The sequence below is a fragment of the Myripristis murdjan genome, chromosome 7 (assembly GCF_902150065.1).
Source record: "Myripristis murdjan chromosome 7, fMyrMur1.1, whole genome shotgun sequence".
NCBI lineage: Eukaryota > Metazoa > Chordata > Actinopteri > Holocentriformes > Holocentridae > Myripristis > Myripristis murdjan.
In genome coordinates, this window is record NC_043986.1 from 11,422,146 (window position 1) to 11,439,982 (window position 17,837).

Consider the following 17,837-nt stretch of genomic DNA (forward strand, 5'->3'; position numbering starts at 1 on the left):
CATAAATCCAGATTCGCTACAAAAACCTTTACAAGTTCATAAAGTCTGTCTGAAGACATTATGCGTAAAGGTGCACTGCGCAAAATTCCCAAGGGTCTGCGTCAGTGAGAAACCTTTAGACTCGAGTGACAAAAAACGCGGAATAACCACGTCATTCGGTGGTTGAGTCTGCGTAGTTCTCATCAGTGGTCCGACTCATTGATAAATTAATTGCTTATTCCACATTTCGTGTCAGCGGAGTTCAAGGGTTCTCGTCTAAATCAACCCTCAGCGATTTTGCACCAGTGCACCTTTAAAGCTTTTGCACTCATGACAGGATTACATAAGTCAGGGAACAACTGCTGTGCTCAGACCTTTCAGGAAGAGCTGGTGTTTTTGTTGCTTTATAAATGCACCGATAAAGCTCTTGTGTTCTGGTACTGCCACAGCACATGAACAGTGCCTAGTGTGTGTGTGTGTGTGCATGTGTGTGTGTGTGTGTGTGTGTGTACACAGGTGGGTGTGCCTGGCCTGTGAATCCATCGCTGCCTACGGAGATGGAGAATGTTGATGTTGACTGTCACACTCTCACACACTCCTGCCAATTTCACACCTGCACTGGAGGACAGAATGTCTTTCTTTCCAGCCCCATTCACATCGCACGGTTGTCCAATCATTGCCTGCGATTCAAACCAGGACAAAACACCAGGCCCTCAACTTGAAAACTGTCATCTCTGAACGCTGCCCGGTACTAGTCTAAATATTGCAGGCTGACACATTCCTAGTTGTTATTATGAAATGCTGTGTGTATTTTTGAACACTGCAATTTCAAGTAATTGCTTTCTTCATGCACCATAGTCTATTTCTAAAGCTCAAACATTCCTCAGCTTGGAGTGATGTGGCACACGAAAAGAAAGCTCCTTGGAAGTCAGGGGTCAGCCGCGTCCCCACTACAGCATTTTGTCACAATCACAAGCTCAACAAACATGGGACCTCACATTTTGCTCTTCTTTTTTTCCTCGCACAAAACCGCTGACAAACACACATACTGTACCTCCCAAAAACAAGTCTCATGCAAACAACAACCCCCTTAGCCCTGCATATGGCCCCCAGTTGCAAACACACACACAGACAGACACACACACACACACAGACAGAGAGACACACACACACAAACACATGATAGGATCAGCTAAATCCAAATGTGTGGTGTTCAATTTGGGTGCGAGGTGGAGCAGAGGACAGGTGGAGCTGTCAGGATGGTTGTCAGCCCTGTTCAGGGACATGTACACATGCACACATACACTCTCTCTCACTCAAACACACACACACACACTCATACACACACACACACACGTATGCATACATAAAACTCAACATATTTAACCATTCTTTACCATATCATGTCCATTTAATCGTTCATCAAAATGTGACTTGTTTTTAATCACTCTGAAGCAATTATAGTGCCAAATTACAGCGTAGTGCCGTAAATAAAATTAAATTAAAATGATACCAAACTCACATACACCTATGAATCACACTCAGCAAATACGCTACATACCTACAATGTTCTGGATATCTGTCTTGCTCCCTAAAAAGACAGCGCTGCACCATTTCAAGCTGAATCAGACAAACAGAAGATGGGAACACGCTCTTTTATTACCTGAGCCCCACATTGACTGCAACTCTCGTCCTCCTGCAGCTCCTGCTGAGTGATTCCAACCTCCAGCTCTTTCCAGGCACTCTGGGAAATAACTATTTCCTGTGTGAAGTCCTTCCCAGCATGAAACTATTCAGGGCTGTCAGGACGAGAGCAGAATGGACAGAGGGGGAGAGAGAGAGAGAGAGAGAGAGAGAGAGAGAGAGAGAGAGAGAGCTATCCTCATTAATTCCAGGAGATTCGAGGTGGGACGTATGTAAACAACACAGTCTTACGCCAATGCTGGCAATGCAAAGGACATGTGGAAATAGAGACCACGGACACATTGCCGCTTTCGCTCCCTCCTCCTCTCTACATCTCTCTCCTCCCTCTCTCTCTCTCTCTGTCCCTCTCTCTCTCTTTCTCACTCTCTTTCCCTGTTTGCCTCTCTCTCTTTCTCTTTCGGCCCTGTGTGAAAGCAAAGCAAGTGCAGGAGTTTCCAGCAGCTAATCGCGCCGGCCTTTAATAAGTGAGGGTAACTGTGTTAAAACAGGCAGCGGATGATCCGAGTGATAGAAAGCAGGAGGCAGGCCACGAGGGACGAAGGAGAAGTCAAGTGTCAGTGATGGCATGAAGAGGAAAAGCAGAGAGAGGGAAGAGAAATTTCAACCTCTGTAAAGATTTATTGTTAGCACACAGCATGGCTCCTCCGAGTGTCAAAAGACTTACTGAAGTGTGTCTCATAAAGGACCACGCATTAGGAGAGGCAAAGCAACAAAACAAATTCTTGAACCCCTGTAAATGCAGCCTTTTATTACTGCGGCCGCCTGCCATGCAAATGTTTGCTGCAACACAGAAGGGCAACTTTCTCCCCCCCAAAAAAACACAAGTGACTGAAAGAGGGCAAACTCATAAACACAAGCCATGAGTTATGGTACAGGAAAGTTGAGGAAAACAGTGAGAATTTTAATGTGCTGAATGACTGCAGTAACACACAGATGTGGAAACTCAGAGGTAGATGTTATCCTACACTGTCAGCAGGAAGCAGCTACAAACTGTACAGGCCACTCGGAGCGAACGTGTCATCACTTATAGGAGTCCAATTCACTCGGAGCCAACCCTGGGCTCAATAAACCTTCACACAGCATCCGCTCTCACAGGACTGCTTACCATCAGAGTGTGATACACACATATATAAGCATCACACATTGTCAGGCTTATAGTCCGGCACGGCACTCCCCCAGGCGCTCTGCTGCAAGAGAAGGTTAGAGGGGGAGAAAGGACAGCAGTTTACAGTTGGTAAGCACATTTCAGCAGCCAGAGGCCTGAGGGGTAGTGTTACAGGGACACACTGCGGACTAGGACAGTCTCTGCCTCTCCCAGCAATAAACAGGCCAGTAAAGTTCACACCACAAACCATTAAAGTGGATAGTTGGCTCCCCGGCGTGACACCTGCCCCATATTGTTATGTTTACAGTACCCCTATCTTGATAATTGGAGTGGTATGGGAGAGCCTATAACGTCCTGACATTTAAATTCAGCTGGACATTACTTCTACATTTCATTGTAAATTTGATTTTCCATGTTAACACTCCAGCCCACATGGTAATTCAAATCTGAAAAGCTTTTTTTTTTTTTTTTTCCCCAGCAGGGAGAGGCTCTGTGGTTAGGTGAGCATGTTCGCTTTATTCCTTTGGTTTTAGCATCTCCTACCACAAACCATAATAACAGAAGCCTAATTTATTTAACTGTTGTTGACAGACAACCCTGAGGGCTCACCAGTTTCCCTCGCTAGTTCACTTCAAACCAGACTCCAGCACAGGAAGGGAAGTTTTAAGTGAAGTCCACCACTTTTACATTAAGCTGCCACTAGGGGGAGTCATGCCTCTTCACTTTTCCTCAATGTCAAATCAGGGCTATGCAGAACTAAATTGGGTACAGATTGTGGTAGAGATTTTTTTTCATAATTTATTAAATTGAAATTAGGCCAGGGAAGGTGCACAACAGCAAAATGTTAACAAAAACTTGCAGAAGGGAAACTAAAAAAAAAAAAAAAAAAACACTGATGGAGGCTACAAAGAGTCCAGTTAATGGTTTTGCCAGCAGGTGGCGCTGTACAAAAAGTGAGCTATGATTACTTGATTGGTCTTCCACTTGCATCTCCCCTGCGGTGGTGAAGCAGAGAGAAAGTCAGGCCTAATCAATAACACCTGAGCCACCACCGCCTTATTTGAACTGACCTCTTTTTTCTCACCAAAATCCAATTTGTTCTAAAGATATGGCGAGCATAGATGTATTAAAGGCCAGGTTTTACTCATACGATAAAATGTACAGTCAAGATTTGCGTGAACAAAGCTTTGTGGAGTGGCCGTTTCGAGAGGAGTGTGAGTGCACACCTGCGAAGGTAAGGCGGCGGGCCTGTTGTGCCTCTCCGTGTCGGTGCTGCCTGGTTGAGCAGCAAAACGCTTAAAATACCAGCTGTTTTGTTTTGTCTTTACACCGCCCAAAATATAACTCACTAATTATTCATTTTTGAGACTGAGAGCAGATGGGTGAAAGCTTCTCCGGAACGAATTTCTGTTGCGTTTCATCACCCAGTCGACCTCCCGCATTTTCTAACAAGAGCCGTGGTAATTGTATAATAGATTTTAGAGGGATGCTGTGCAAACATCACAGCTGCAGGACTCTGATACTGGAATATCACAGGGAATTTAAAAACCGAACCCATTAGAGTTTGAGTGCACTGGAAAATAATTTAATATCTATAGGGATATTATGATGATGATGATTGCGACCTTGTGTCAGCATTGTTCCCAAGCTGACTCCTGCTTCCTTGAGATTGTAGATGCATATAACCTGTATTTTAAGCCGCCAGCAGGACAGTGTATTAAGTCAGTGGTTCAAGACTTTAATTTTCCATTTGTTCAGATACTGGTGTACAAACACATTTGGATGAATAAGCAACTAAAGCAAGCAAGACCTTTGCAAAAAAATCTCTGGGAGACAGTCGGGCTCATCGTCTGTTACTTAATCTCACTGCAGTATATCGAGGAAAGTCATGTGAAAATGAATAAGATCATCAAAACCTCACCTACATTTTAAATTAGGCTAGATTTACATAATGCAAGATTGGGGGCTGATAATGAGACTGATAATGGGCATAATGCATGCCGAGAAGATGATGATGATGATTGCCTCGAGCTTGTTTAGGCAATCATTTTATAACAGCACCTTTTATCCAAGACTGTGACAGTGTGTGATTTACAGTTCAGCAGGTGCCAGATTTTATTTCATTTTGCCCGGTGTCTGGTTCACATTTAACCCTCCCCGTCTTGGTGGAGGCATGATGGATGAGGTGCTGACACCATGCTGGATGAACAACACTACATGCCATGTTACCTGCTCTTAATAACCCCCTTAGAGGCAACTGGAAATCAGCCTCTGGTTTCACTCGCACTTGACACTAGGCTTGGATTGCAGTTATCTTGGCTGTTAATTGACTTGACAGTGTAAGACTCCCATAAGTTGGTGCTTTTTTCTTTTTTTTTTTTTTTAAATGTTATATAGGTATTGTTACTCCAACTTTTGCCACTGTCTGTGTCTTTGCAGATGGCCAAGGCTGGGTTTGTCCACTGCCCCAGTGAGAATGAGCCCGATGTTGCCTGCTGCTTCTTCTGCCTGTTAGAGCTGGAGGGCTGGGAGCCGGATGACAGCCCCTGGTATGTAGAGCAGTCTGACTTTTAGAGTGCTTAACACCATTCAGGTTTTATTAAAAGCTTTGAGTTACAGAAGAATATCATTCCTATAGACTGAGGGTGGTTCGGTGCTTTGGATTAGAAATTCATTTTCTTTGCTCCTGGGCAGTTTTGTCTCCACTGACTGCCACTCACACCCAAAACAAGAGCAAGATTTGTAACACCCAATCAAGTGTCATGTTAATATATTAATATGAATTCTGTAATGATTATGTATCATTAATAAATTAATCGGTTGCAATATTTACAGCACATTGTCAGTGTTTTATCAGTTATTTGCCTGTAACAGCATCAGAAGTGCTAAGATTTGCTTACTTTTCTCCATTCCTATCATAATTTTGTCAATTTGAAGATGGCACTTTGAGTTCTGCCAATGCCCTGTGACCATTTGTATGTAATTTTGACATTTTGCAGACTAATTGATTAATTCATCCATTAAAAAAAAATTATAGTTTATTATAGTTCATATACAATGAAAGTACTTAGCTGTAGTTAGCTGTGGCCCTAAATAATATACAGCTCTGCAGAGGATGAGAGGAGAAGCACCCAAGATGGTTTCCTGGGAATGTAAATGTTGTTTGGCAGGGCTGGTCCAAGGTTTTTCGGTGCCCTAAACAAAAAGTCCATATGGGGCCCTTATTTTCAGTCAAGCAGGTAATTAAAGACCTGTTATATTCTCAGAGCCTAACCTGCCATGTGCTGAAATTACAACACATGGGCTTTTTCCTGCCATCTAGTGGCCACTTGAATTTGGTAGTGCATCTGATGTGACATTTTCTACATTGTTTTATATTATTTTAACTATTATAACAATACTGTTACTTTAAAAAGGTCCTATCCTCACTTAGTAAAACCTGCAGCAGTTAGTGATAAAAAAAATTTCACATTTGTCAGTAACCTATAATGTGTCCTAAACTGATTTAAAATCTACTTTCCTCCAGGACTTTAATAATGATGCCTTGATTTGTTAATTTTAATGCATTCTGTGTGTATGCTCTGCATATCTGTACCATTTTGCTTTATGTTCTCAGTTTATCTATATTAACTTTTGTCTGGCCTTAATTATTCTAAATATAGAAACTTCTTACAACAGATTTTTTTTCTTTAAGTGTGTCATAATAATAAATAAGGTGAGGATCCTTTAAACTTATCAGCCTCATCCATGCCTGGCTCCAGATTGATCAGCAGACTGGGCTGCTCCTGCTGCTGAATACAAATATATGAATAGTGATCCTGAAGAGAAAAAATCAATTATACTTTTGAGCAGTGCAGCTTAAAAATATTAAAACATTACAAATAAAAATGTCTACATCTAGACGTTAATATTTCCACCATGTTAATTGAAGTCAAGTCTTTCTTCTCTCTACATTACTGTTTGAAAGTGCACCATTTTTCAACGAGGTGAAAGTAACAGATGACTCATACAAAAACTGGGATGGTTTTAGCCCAAAACTGCATGAGACTTGCATAACTTGGCCGTGGATGTAAAGGAGCCATCTCTGAGTCTCCATTAAACCCTTGACATTCACATATTAGGTGAAGAGGCCCCTCTGAATACGGCCATTTGGATCTGATTGCAGTACTCTAAAGCTCATTTGGGTGTAATAGCTCCTGGTCATAGATCAGTATAATAACAGATTAGTCTCCATTGTATTGTTTCTAGCTGTTAGGATTAACAATGCCACAAGGTTATTTTATTTGTGCCAGTGTTTGTCCCCAACTGATTTCTTCCCTTTCTGGGATGCAGGTCTGAGCACATCAAACGCTCTCCTAACTGTGGCTTCTTGTCCATGAGGAAAGATTTCACCGAGTTGACCGTGGCCGAGTTCCACCACCTGGAGAAGGAAAGGCTGAAGATCTACATTGTAAGTGTCTGCTTTCTGTATGTGCAATGAGTAAGGTTTTGCCTAAATATTAATGTCGCTGTTGCTCCACATTCTGCCATTTCTTATTCCAGAGAAAAGTTTGCCATAAGAAGATGGCATATTTACGCGATGAAATAGACCAAAAGCTTAAGGACCTGAACTCCATGTTGAACTCCATCCATTGACTCCACGCCTGAGATGGTGAAAGGAATACTTAATTTTTGTGAACACACCAGAATTATAATGCCATACCCATTTCAAGATGTGGATTAAGAGTCTGCTTAATGGTGTGATGTAGTGTAAACTTAAATTAACAGACTTTCCTTAGGAGTATTAACAGTTTGTTTGTAGTATTGCTTTTAACCACAAGATGGTGCTTTTGCACTGATACATACCTGCAGTTTGTCTTATGGCTGACAAATACCCTGAAGTAGTTTCCAATCTTGCATCAGATCTCCACAAAGGCAGTCATAAGTGAAAGTGCACATTGAGCAGGATCACAATGTGGGTTATATTCCTCCTTTTTTCACCCAAATACTTACCATTTTCCTGAACGTGCCAACATCTCTACCACCCCTTTTCAAACCTTGACCCTGGACAGATGGCCTGAAGCCCCTCCCTCTCAATACCAACTGTTGCCCCAGTAACATCTGTTACATATAGGGGAACAGTGTGCACTGAGAGGGCTCACCAGGACACTTGGCCAGCTCAGAGGAGGGGGCCTGAAGATGTAGGAAATACTAGAGGATGCTATTGTGACAGTCAAAATTGTAGAGAAGGTGCTCTTCAAGTTAGCAGCCTCAGGAAGCTCTGTCACACTTGTGCTTTGGTTTTTATCATTAAGCATATTTTTTTAAGAACAAACTTTTACCATCAGAGTTTTCATTTGCCAAAGCTGATAAAACACATTGAGATTTCCATGGCTTTTTCCATGTAGCAGATAAAGGAAAAATGTTAGGCTCACTTTATGAAATGGAGTCTTTCCCTGTGTCTGACGGGAGGGGTGGCTGGATGGAGTGTAGGATTAAAAGATGCTATCCCATCTCCGACCTTCCACTGTTCTGGATTAATGTCTAATGTAACACTCTGGCCACTGAGCCCAGATCAGCTGCTTAATTCTCTTTTATCCGCTTGGTGCAGACCAAATTGAAGAGAGAATATTTTTAGCCAAAATGTAAAAAAAGAGAGAGTAAATAGGTGATGTAACATTTCTAATAAAACTGTTCCGCTTCACTCTTTTTATAAGGACTTTTCTTGTGCTCTTAACTATTGTTAGATGTTCCTCATATGTACAAAACATGTAGCAAATGTGTGTGAAGAGGACGTTATACCAAATATGAATGTAATGTAAATTCCCAAGCATTCACTAAATAAAGAAATTATCGTTTTGACATTTGGTTGGGTGATTGGTGTCAAATTTGCATAAGTGCATAGATCATAAGGAGCATGTTTACAGTAATTGCTAATGTAACTCTAATCAGGGTTTATACCCACACCCCATGTCAATCCACTTATTGATGTGTGTGCTAGAAAATTAACAAAGAGGATACTGTGGTGTGATGTCTGTCCTTCATGTGCACAGATGTGATAGATGGGCTTATCTGTGGGAATAGTGCAGAACTGTTGATTTGATTGGATGGCAACTGAAGTAGGGGTCTGCTACAGGGGGGCATTCATTTACTCTCCCCACTCCTATTTATTGAGCAGTTTTAAGCATAAACCCATCAAAATGTATTTATGCCATGAGTCATTAAGCTAATAGGAATGTGTGATGCCCTTCTGCCTGCTGATCTGGTTATTTTGCGATCTGTAGTTAATGTAGCATGGCTTAAGGTTTGCACCACTGGCCTCTCTTGGACTTTTCTAATTAATGAGTTTGTGCTAAACAAACTGTCCGTTGTCCTGTATGTAAACAGTTAACAAGTGTAGCAGATGGACAAACGGACAGATGTTACCAACAGAAAGTTTACAACCTGAGCTTTCCATTAGGCCCCATCTGTTGATCCTGCACCCGGTACCTCCCTCTACCCTCCTCCAAGGCTTCTCCTCTGCATCCTCATCAGCATCTATCACCAGTACCCTCTCCCTGCACCACACCACCCTAAATGAATGACATCAGCATTTACCCTCTCGCCTGACCTGGTTTAACTCTTTCTAAACAATGGCCAAATGAGCCGCCTATTATCACATTTGAACACTCCTAAACAGAATTAATACATCTCACGTCTTTCACAGTGTGATTCTCTTCTGCATTGCAGGCTTGTTTTACTCCAGAAAAATACTTTTTAAAAGAATGCGTTGTCACATCAGTGGCTAGACATGCTCAGTGGGGGTATACTACCCAGTTGATTGTGGCCTGGGCTGCATGGTGATCTTGACCCACCAAGACAGCCATGTGAACACTGTCTGGACCAAGCTGAAGCCTGACTCGGAGAAACCAAAATCCCCTCTCTGTTTTTCCCATCCCTCCTCCACCTCTTATTCTGTCCTGTGTCTGTGGCAGAAGTGTATGCTCACTGCCTGCGTTGTCAGACACCATGGCCCTCCTACCTTGGGTGTTTTTTGTGCCCTCTTCCAAAGGGACCTCCATCTGTCCCTCCACTCAGCCCATTGTGGTGTCCGAAAGCCGGGCAACTTCCACAATGAAGTGGGCGTGCAGAGGGGGGCCAGGGTAAACACGACAGCATCCAGATCCCATTAGAAGCTCTTTAACTCCTACACCCTAATTCTCTCAGAGAACTCTGGGAGGGGAAGGCCCGCCCCTTATCCCCATGCACACAATGTCACCTTTTACACCCAGACCCATAGGTAATGAGTTTGCTGCACTGCCTGCTCCCTTTTTTATTTGTCTTTTTTGCCATGAACAAGCTGTTATTTTTTATTTCATTCCTCTCATTTTCTCCAACTTTATTCATCAAGTTATACATTCTCACATACAGTTTATTCCAGGATAAGCAGGTACAGGCGGAATTTTGTGTTGTTTTTTTAAGTATTACAATAGAAATGCTGACATATAATCCACAATTGAAAGTGTTTTTGCCGTTCAATACACAGATGATTGCTAATTATTAAGTCTACTTGTATTTAGCTAGAGGTTGATAGGCAATTTTGGGCCATGTTGATGTGATACAGAAATGAAGCGTGATCAGGGAAAGTTAACGTTCATAATATGGCACCATGTCTGTGTATGTGTAATCTCCCATTCCTCTATCATGACTTCTTCTCTTAACGCCAGCTCAGGTCTTGCCGACATCCATTGTTTTCCTCTGTCTTCCCCCAAATTTCTTCTCCATCCGTCGCCCCCTTTTTCCTCCACCAGCTGCTCCTCGGAGGCCGTGGTGTCTCCGTTTCAGGGTGCTCCACCTCTCGACCTTGGCACTCATATCTCTGTGCTCCCCACTAGAGCTGTGTGTCCATGTGTGTGCATGCGCATTGTGGCCCAAGAGGAGGAGGAGGAGGAGGGGGGGGATCACAGTGTTCACCCCCAGCTTAAAGGCAGAGGGATTATCGGCACACAGACACTGATTAAAGCCTTCCAGCCTCCTATGGCCCCATTAATACAATCTTAATCACAATGCTTTATCCCTCCATCTAGCCCCTATGGATCAGGACCTTTTCATTTTAGTGGGAGCTGCTCTTGTTTGGCCACTGGATTAAGTGCGCTGCCCACAGAGAAACTCAAATTGAGAGGGAGAAGGTTCAGGCTGCACTTTGATATCCCAGCTCCAATCCACCCTCCTCTTCTCAACTCTTTTGGATAAGCTTTTGCTTATTTTTGTCTCTTAGTTTGTGCCAGCTTACTCTTGACATGCAAAATGAGGTCAAAGTGTAGATTTCACACGGATGCTGGCATCAAGAATCCCATCAGTGATATCAATAAACTGTATAAATGAAGACCCAAATGCTTGAATCAAGAGGTTGGACTATTAGCAGCCACATAATTCTCCCAAGATGCGTCTGTGGATTGATATCTGACTTGACCTCGCTCTCCCAGGGGACTGAGCTACAGGTCGCGGGCTGCTGCCTCCACTGTCAGTTGTGCTGGCCAAGATGGCATTACAGAGCATGTGTTCCCTCCCCGCTGAGAGACCCTTACATCCTTATTACAGTTCAGTGCCAGTTGATACACTCAGTCTGTGGTCTCTACCATGTGTCCATACCTACTATAGAGCGCTTGGAGGATTTCTCGTCAGGGGTTTTGTTTGGATATTGCTTTTATTGTGTTTTTCAACTTAGTTTTATTGTTGTTGGAGTTGCTAAATGCAAAATATGTGTAAATGTAACACATAATGTAACCTCTGTAATGTTACTTTTAATATTTTCATGTGTAATAATAATGGAAAGAAATGAAAATGATATGACGTTCTTTGAATTTTAATTTTGACATATGAAGAGTTCATTTGCAAAAACAGATATCTCCATTTGAATTTATTAAACCTTTTCAAACTTTTTTGAATTTTATTAGAATTTACTTTATATTTATTTCTATTTTTTATATGTTTATTTAGCCCGGCATAATGTTTATTATCCTAAATCATGCTTTGTGTGTGTGTGTGTGTATATATATGTGTGTGTGTACTACAAGCAGTATCGGTGAAAAAGGTGTTTTCATTTTAAGAATGGCTTTTATCTGTTTTTGCAAATGAACTCTTCATGTACTCCTGGATCATATTATATTTACAGAAGTTTAAAAAGCAGTGATTGACTAATTTTCAAACCACCCGGCCACCCCGCACTTGAACTCCCAATACTGCCCTGCATCTGAGTGCGTAGTAATCTTTTTTTTTTTTTTTTTTCCAAAGTTAATTTAACTGGATTATTTTCATATCCATCCACTCATGTATTTGGTCTGAGAAAGATAATCCGCATACCCTGCCCCCCACCATTTTGCTGAAACAAAACAGCAATGACACAAAGAGGGTGTACGCCAGCTAATTCTGCCAGCACTTTCTCACAGGCCAAATGTCTGCCTGTGTGTGGAGCTATGTGTCAGGCCTCTGTGCCCGGGCTGACACACAGGAGCACAGAGGACATACTTGTGAATGAGGAGCAAGGACCTCAATCACCTCTCCTGCCCTTACCCTCTCTTTCCTCTTTTCCCTTTTTCTTCTCTCACCCCCCTCCCTTTTCTCTCTCTCTCTCTCCCTCTTCCTCTCTCTATCGGTCTCTCTCTCTCCAAATTGGCCCAGCTGTCCGTCAGCCCCCCACAGCTCCCCCAGCTGTCTCCCCTCCCCGAAAGAGGAGCCCCACAACAATACAGGTCACAGGTCAAGAGAAAGAACAGGCTGCGTTCACAATGGACCAGTGGCGCCCGCTAAAACAATCGTTCCCTTTTTCTCAACAACCTTTCTGCACTGTTGCCAGGACTGGAAAAGACAAACCTTAAGAGAGGTGGCTGAAGAGGGGGAGTCCTCTTGGACAACAGCCTCCAAGGCGCCTTGCCCTTTTTAAAATTTCTTTAAAGACCACAATGATAAACACACTCACACACACTCTCGTGCTCTCAGCACTCCATCTTTGCACTCTGCCGCCCAGCTCTTTGTTCATGTCAAGAGCCATCATGTGCCACAACACAATCATCGAAGTCAAAACTGAGACTTTGGTGATTTTGTTGAATGATATGAATGTGTTTGGACCACAGCCAGTTAAATTTGAGTGGATCTCAAAATAGGCATTAGCATATATTTCATTGCCTCTATTGTATCTCCCCTGACAGCTCCATTGAAATTCTTGGTTTGTGATGAATTCTGAGATTATTTGTTCTTAGGAAAATTAACAAAACCAAATTTCTTTTTGTATTTCTTTTTCCAAAGCAGCTGTAGCTTTTCTTTCACGTACTCTGATAAATTCCTGCCCTACAGTGTTTTGGCATGAGGTAGATGGGAAAATGGGGCATGTGGGAGAGGGAGAAAGTAGTCTCTCAGACGCCTCTGTGACACATTCACCTGTTCCCCTGAGCTGTTTTCCCATGGCCCACAGCAGCCTCCCGCCTGACCTGATAGAAACCCCGGAGCATGCCTCTGAATGACATCACACACACACACACACACACACACACACACACACACAAACAACACCCTACAACAGATCTGTCTTGCATAGCCACACAGTTCTCCTTTATTGCAGAAAGCAGCCTTTTGAATTTTCTGTTATTTTGATACCAGGATGCGCATGCACCTTATACTGCAAAATAGGCATTCATTTTCACACACACACACACACACACACACACACACAAACAACACCCTACAACAGATCTGTCTTGCATAGCCACACAGTTCTCCTTTATTGCAGAAAGCAGCCTTTTGAATTTTCTGTTATTTTGATATCAGGATGCGCATGCACCTTATACTGCAAAATAGGCATTCATTTTCTTTCATCGCTGATTCCATTTCAAGTTTGTTTTTCTTCTTTAGTATCAAAAGAAAACATTTTCTCACATCATATATCTAGTATAGTATTGAGATATTATTGCAATACTTTTTACACATTGACAGATGATCATCAATGGTATGTTAGATATCTGAATTCATTGACGACAGTTGAATGTGTGTGTGCACGGGGAATATTAGCACTAATCAGCTGACCTGTGTGATACTGGGGATTTTACTCATAATTGATATGATTATTTTTTTCCACCAGTGGTAGCTAGTGGGGTCTGGAGACCGCCGGGGTGCCTCAGGGGGTTGCAGGTGGTTTCCAGCAAAATGAGAAATATTTGAGTATCACTCCCGAGAAGCTAGCACAATGTGAGGTTGCATAAGGATGTCTGTTATAATTATAGGTTTCATCCCTTCCCCTTACAATACAGATGGTTAAACTCCATACAAAACCACAGAAATCTCAGGAGGTTCTTTTGGGGACAAAGTCAGAAGGAATTGGGTTCCATGGTCTAATGTTCATCTATTTGTAGGATGTGAAAAAGTGTTGGACCTTCTGCTCTAGACATCATCAATCTCTAACTGGCGTCCACATGAATCAGTTTATTGGAGCTGTCAGAAAAAAGAAAACCAAAAATATATGTACCTACTCTTGTTGATGCTGACTGTTGTCATGAAAAAATATGCCAGCATTAAATGACATATTGAATTGTTTTCGAGAGAGATTTGTGTTCATGAGTGACAATTAATAACCCAAAAAATAGAGATTGATAACATCACAGAAAAAAACACGTGGCAAACTGTTACTATGGAAATAGTATATAATATAAGAATATTTATTCAATTAAGTGCGAAACAGCAAAATATTTACAGTGGTACAGTATGACAAAAATTGTGAATGACACCAAATGAAGTACCTGAAAGATCTCAAATAAATAATTTAAATACATCATCAGTGTAGCTGCCAGTGACTGACAACTTACCAAGAAGACAGCGTGAAACAAAAACTGTGCTGAAAAAAAAAAAAACATATAAAACAGACAAAATGTTATCAAAATAAATATTAAATACAGATATAAATAAATGCATTGCTCTTCTTATGGCAGGGAGGACATTGGCTACAGGCCTCAGTGCACAATTCATGTTTCTGTTGGATGACTTTTTGATCAGTTTCTCTGCAGACACACAGAGCTTTGCACAAAATTCTTGTTTTCGTTCAAGACCCTGCACATGACAAACCTGTGCAGTGCTTATACCTGAATATCTGATTTGATGAACTTATCCTCAGCTACATCCAGTTACAATGGAACAGGCAACTTATCCAGAAACAATCCAAATATTGACACAAATAATTGTAACAAAAAAAGAATAAATACATTTTTTAAAAGTTATGGGTGCGTGTTTGTATCAGGTAGATTGAGTTGAGGTGGTGAGTCTCTCTCTCTCTCTCTCTTTCTCTCTCTTTCTCTCTCACTCTCAGAGCCTTCCATGCTCTCCCAGAGTACTGGACAATGTAAATGCAAACCGTTGTCTCTATACAGTCATTAGCATGGCCATGGGTCTGACACCAGTTCACTGGGACACAGTGATTGTCCCCAGGCCAGTCTCACAGCAGAGTCACTCACTGTAGATGGTGCCCATCTGAGAGGTGACCAGGTGAGAGGGGGTGAAGGATTCGAAGGCCATGTCCAGGGGCAGCTCGTAGCGTGCAGACTGGAAGAGTGTGTGGGCCTGAGGCCCCCCTGGCAGGCCACCCATCGCGGAAGCGGGGTAGTGGTGGGACGAAAGGTAGTGTGCATGATGGCCAGGGTGGGGTGTGTAGTTCCTCTCTGACTCGTGGGGAGAGGGCTCCTGCTTCAGGGCAAAGTTGCCACTGATGCTGAGGGGGGGAGTGAGGGGCCCATCATATGGCGGGGTGCCGCTGCTGCACTCGTTAGAGGAGGGGTTGTCATAGGCCGGCCCCTTGTAGCCCTTCATATGGAGGAGGTGGGAGGCCTCCAGGGAGCCGTAGGGGGGGCTGGGGAGGCCTGGGGATGGGTAGCTGAGGGGATGGCCAGCCTGACCCCCCACACCACCCACCCCAGGGCCTCCACACTTGTCCTCCAGCTTGCTGAGCAGCATCGGAGCGGGTCCCAGCTGCAGGCAGCCGGCCACGAGGTTACTGGTGGGCTGAGACAGGCCTTTACACAGCATCTCCACAAAGCCATGGCCTTCTGGGGACTGGCCGGTCTCCAGCACCTCAGACAGGGCCCAAATGTAGTTGCGGGCCAGCCGCAGAGTCTCAATCTTTGACAGCTTCTGGGTCTTGGAGTAGCAGGGCATCACTCTCCGCAGATTATCCAGAGCATCATTTAGCCCATGCATGCGTGACCGTTCACGGGCATTGGCCTTGACCCGCCGGGCACGAAACCTCTCCTGTCTAGCTTTGGTCATCTTCTTTTTCTTGGGTCCTCTCCTTTTGGGAGCCTTTTCTCCATTTGGTCCAATCTCCTCCTCCTCATCTTCCTCTTCCTCTTCCTCCATATCCTCACTGCCCATTTCTGTGGAGGCCCGGATCCGGCCTCCAGCAGCCAGCCCATAGCGCCCCCTCATCTCGGGGCTCTCCTCTCCATCCTGGGAGCTGACGTCCTCCTCCAGCCAGCTCAGGGAGCTCACCAGCTCACTGACATCTCCAGTCTTCCCAAATGGTTTGGTCATCATTGTGATCTGAAGCAGAGCATACTGATTAATCAATCTACTAGAGTAATGTTATCTAATGTTGATTAATTTAATATATCCACTTAAGTTACTTGTCAGAGGAAGACTTACTAATATATGGAAGTATAATGACTAATTTTGTCAAATTTAGTGTTGAGAAGAAGCAGAAGTGCCTTTCATTGAGAAAGTAACTCATGAGAGCTCTCATTTCAGCACTACCACTGTGGACAGCTCACTCGTCTTGCAGAGAACTATTTAAATGTCTCTGTTTTATTCTGACACCGGACCAAAGCTATTTAGATAAAATATAATTATTTGAGATCTATTCTACAGTCCAATATTAGTGCATGCTGTTTCAGGATGAACTGAGTGGTTCCCTGCTGTTATGTCGTCGTTGCTACAGAGACGCTGTCAATCTGGGACACGACAGGATTTACCCGGCATATAAAGCTAAAGATTAAAAAGGGGGCAACATGCAAATCAACAATCATGGGAACAGGCGGCCCAAATAGTGTTTAAAGAACTTACATGAGTTCATTTGTTTTGTCTATTTTTCTTTTTTCAAACTCGATCGCTTATTTTTTTTCTTCCTCCGAATGAAGGCAGATATGAATTTGAATGAACACAATGGTTAATATGTAATAAAATAATAATAATGATAAGTGAATGCGGCGTTGACACTGAGAGAATACTATTGTTTTGAACGTATTTGTCCCAGTTTGTCGTTGTGCAGTAGTGCGTAAAAGTGGGACGGTTTACCGTAATTTGTTCAGAGCATTACGCACGCACTTGTCTGCTCTGTAAAATAATACGATTTAAAAAAAAAAAAAAAAAAAACTGTCAGTTACTACTTTTTCCACTGAAAATGGTCACTTGTCACTTGGATTTATCTATCAAGCTGGCCGCTTTCTACCACACGCAAGGAAAGAAAACACAGCATGGCTTAAAAGTTAACAGTTGTCGAAAGGAGCAGATTTCTTTCATTTTTTAAAAGGATGTTTTTTTCTCATCAATCTGTTTACAAGAAATGAAAACAGCTACATGAAACGGAGAAATGGGTAAACTCACCTGTTTGGATTCACAGCTTGCTCCTCGCAAATTAGCAGACGCCTCAGCTAATTTCAAAGACCCGCAACCAAACTGAGTGATTACTCCACAGCCGCTGCGTTTATCTCTTTGAGCATCTGCCAGTGTCCCCAACTCTTGTGCTCCCTCAGAAAGCCATCGGCGCGCATGGGACTTTCATCTCCGACTGGCAGCCTGATATTTTTGCCTTAAGCCTTTAGCCGAGGAAGCGCCTCCCTCCGGCGCCCCACCCATGTCCAACTGATCCAAACGCGCGTGGCGGGCTCGTGGCCAAAAGTTTCACCAAACAATCGTACGTGTGTGTGTGTGTGTGTGTGTGTGTGTGTGTGTGTGTGTGTGTGTGTGTGTGTGTGTGTGTGTGTGTGTGTACGCGCATTTGTGCGTGCATGCGTGTGTGCGTGCGCGAAACAGAGAGACTGCCCCAGTGCACTTGTAG

The 17,837-nt window shown here is 43.1% G+C and overlaps 2 protein-coding genes across 2 annotated transcripts; one reads left to right on the forward strand and one right to left on the reverse strand.

Moving 5' to 3' along the window:
- Window positions 1–3,780: 3,780 nt before the first annotated feature.
- birc5b (baculoviral IAP repeat containing 5b) lies at window positions 3,781–8,629 on the forward strand. Its single transcript, XM_030055208.1, has 4 exons — window positions 3,781–4,022; window positions 5,228–5,337; window positions 7,121–7,238; window positions 7,331–8,629. The coding sequence occupies exons 1-4, from the start codon at window positions 3,897–3,899 to the stop codon at window positions 7,421–7,423; spliced, it is 447 nt and encodes a 148-aa protein (XP_029911068.1). The 5' UTR covers window positions 3,781–3,896; the 3' UTR covers window positions 7,424–8,629.
- A 5,843-nt stretch (window positions 8,630–14,472) lies between these two features.
- On the reverse strand, window positions 14,473–17,554 carry neurod4 (neuronal differentiation 4). The gene is made up of 2 exons (XM_030055204.1): window positions 17,384–17,554; window positions 14,473–16,324 (listed from the first exon to the last, which is right to left on the reverse strand). The coding sequence occupies exon 2, from the start codon at window positions 16,316–16,318 to the stop codon at window positions 15,236–15,238; it is 1,083 nt and encodes a 360-aa protein (XP_029911064.1). The 5' UTR covers window positions 16,319–16,324; window positions 17,384–17,554; the 3' UTR covers window positions 14,473–15,235.
- Between the last annotated feature and the right edge of the window lie 283 nt (window positions 17,555–17,837).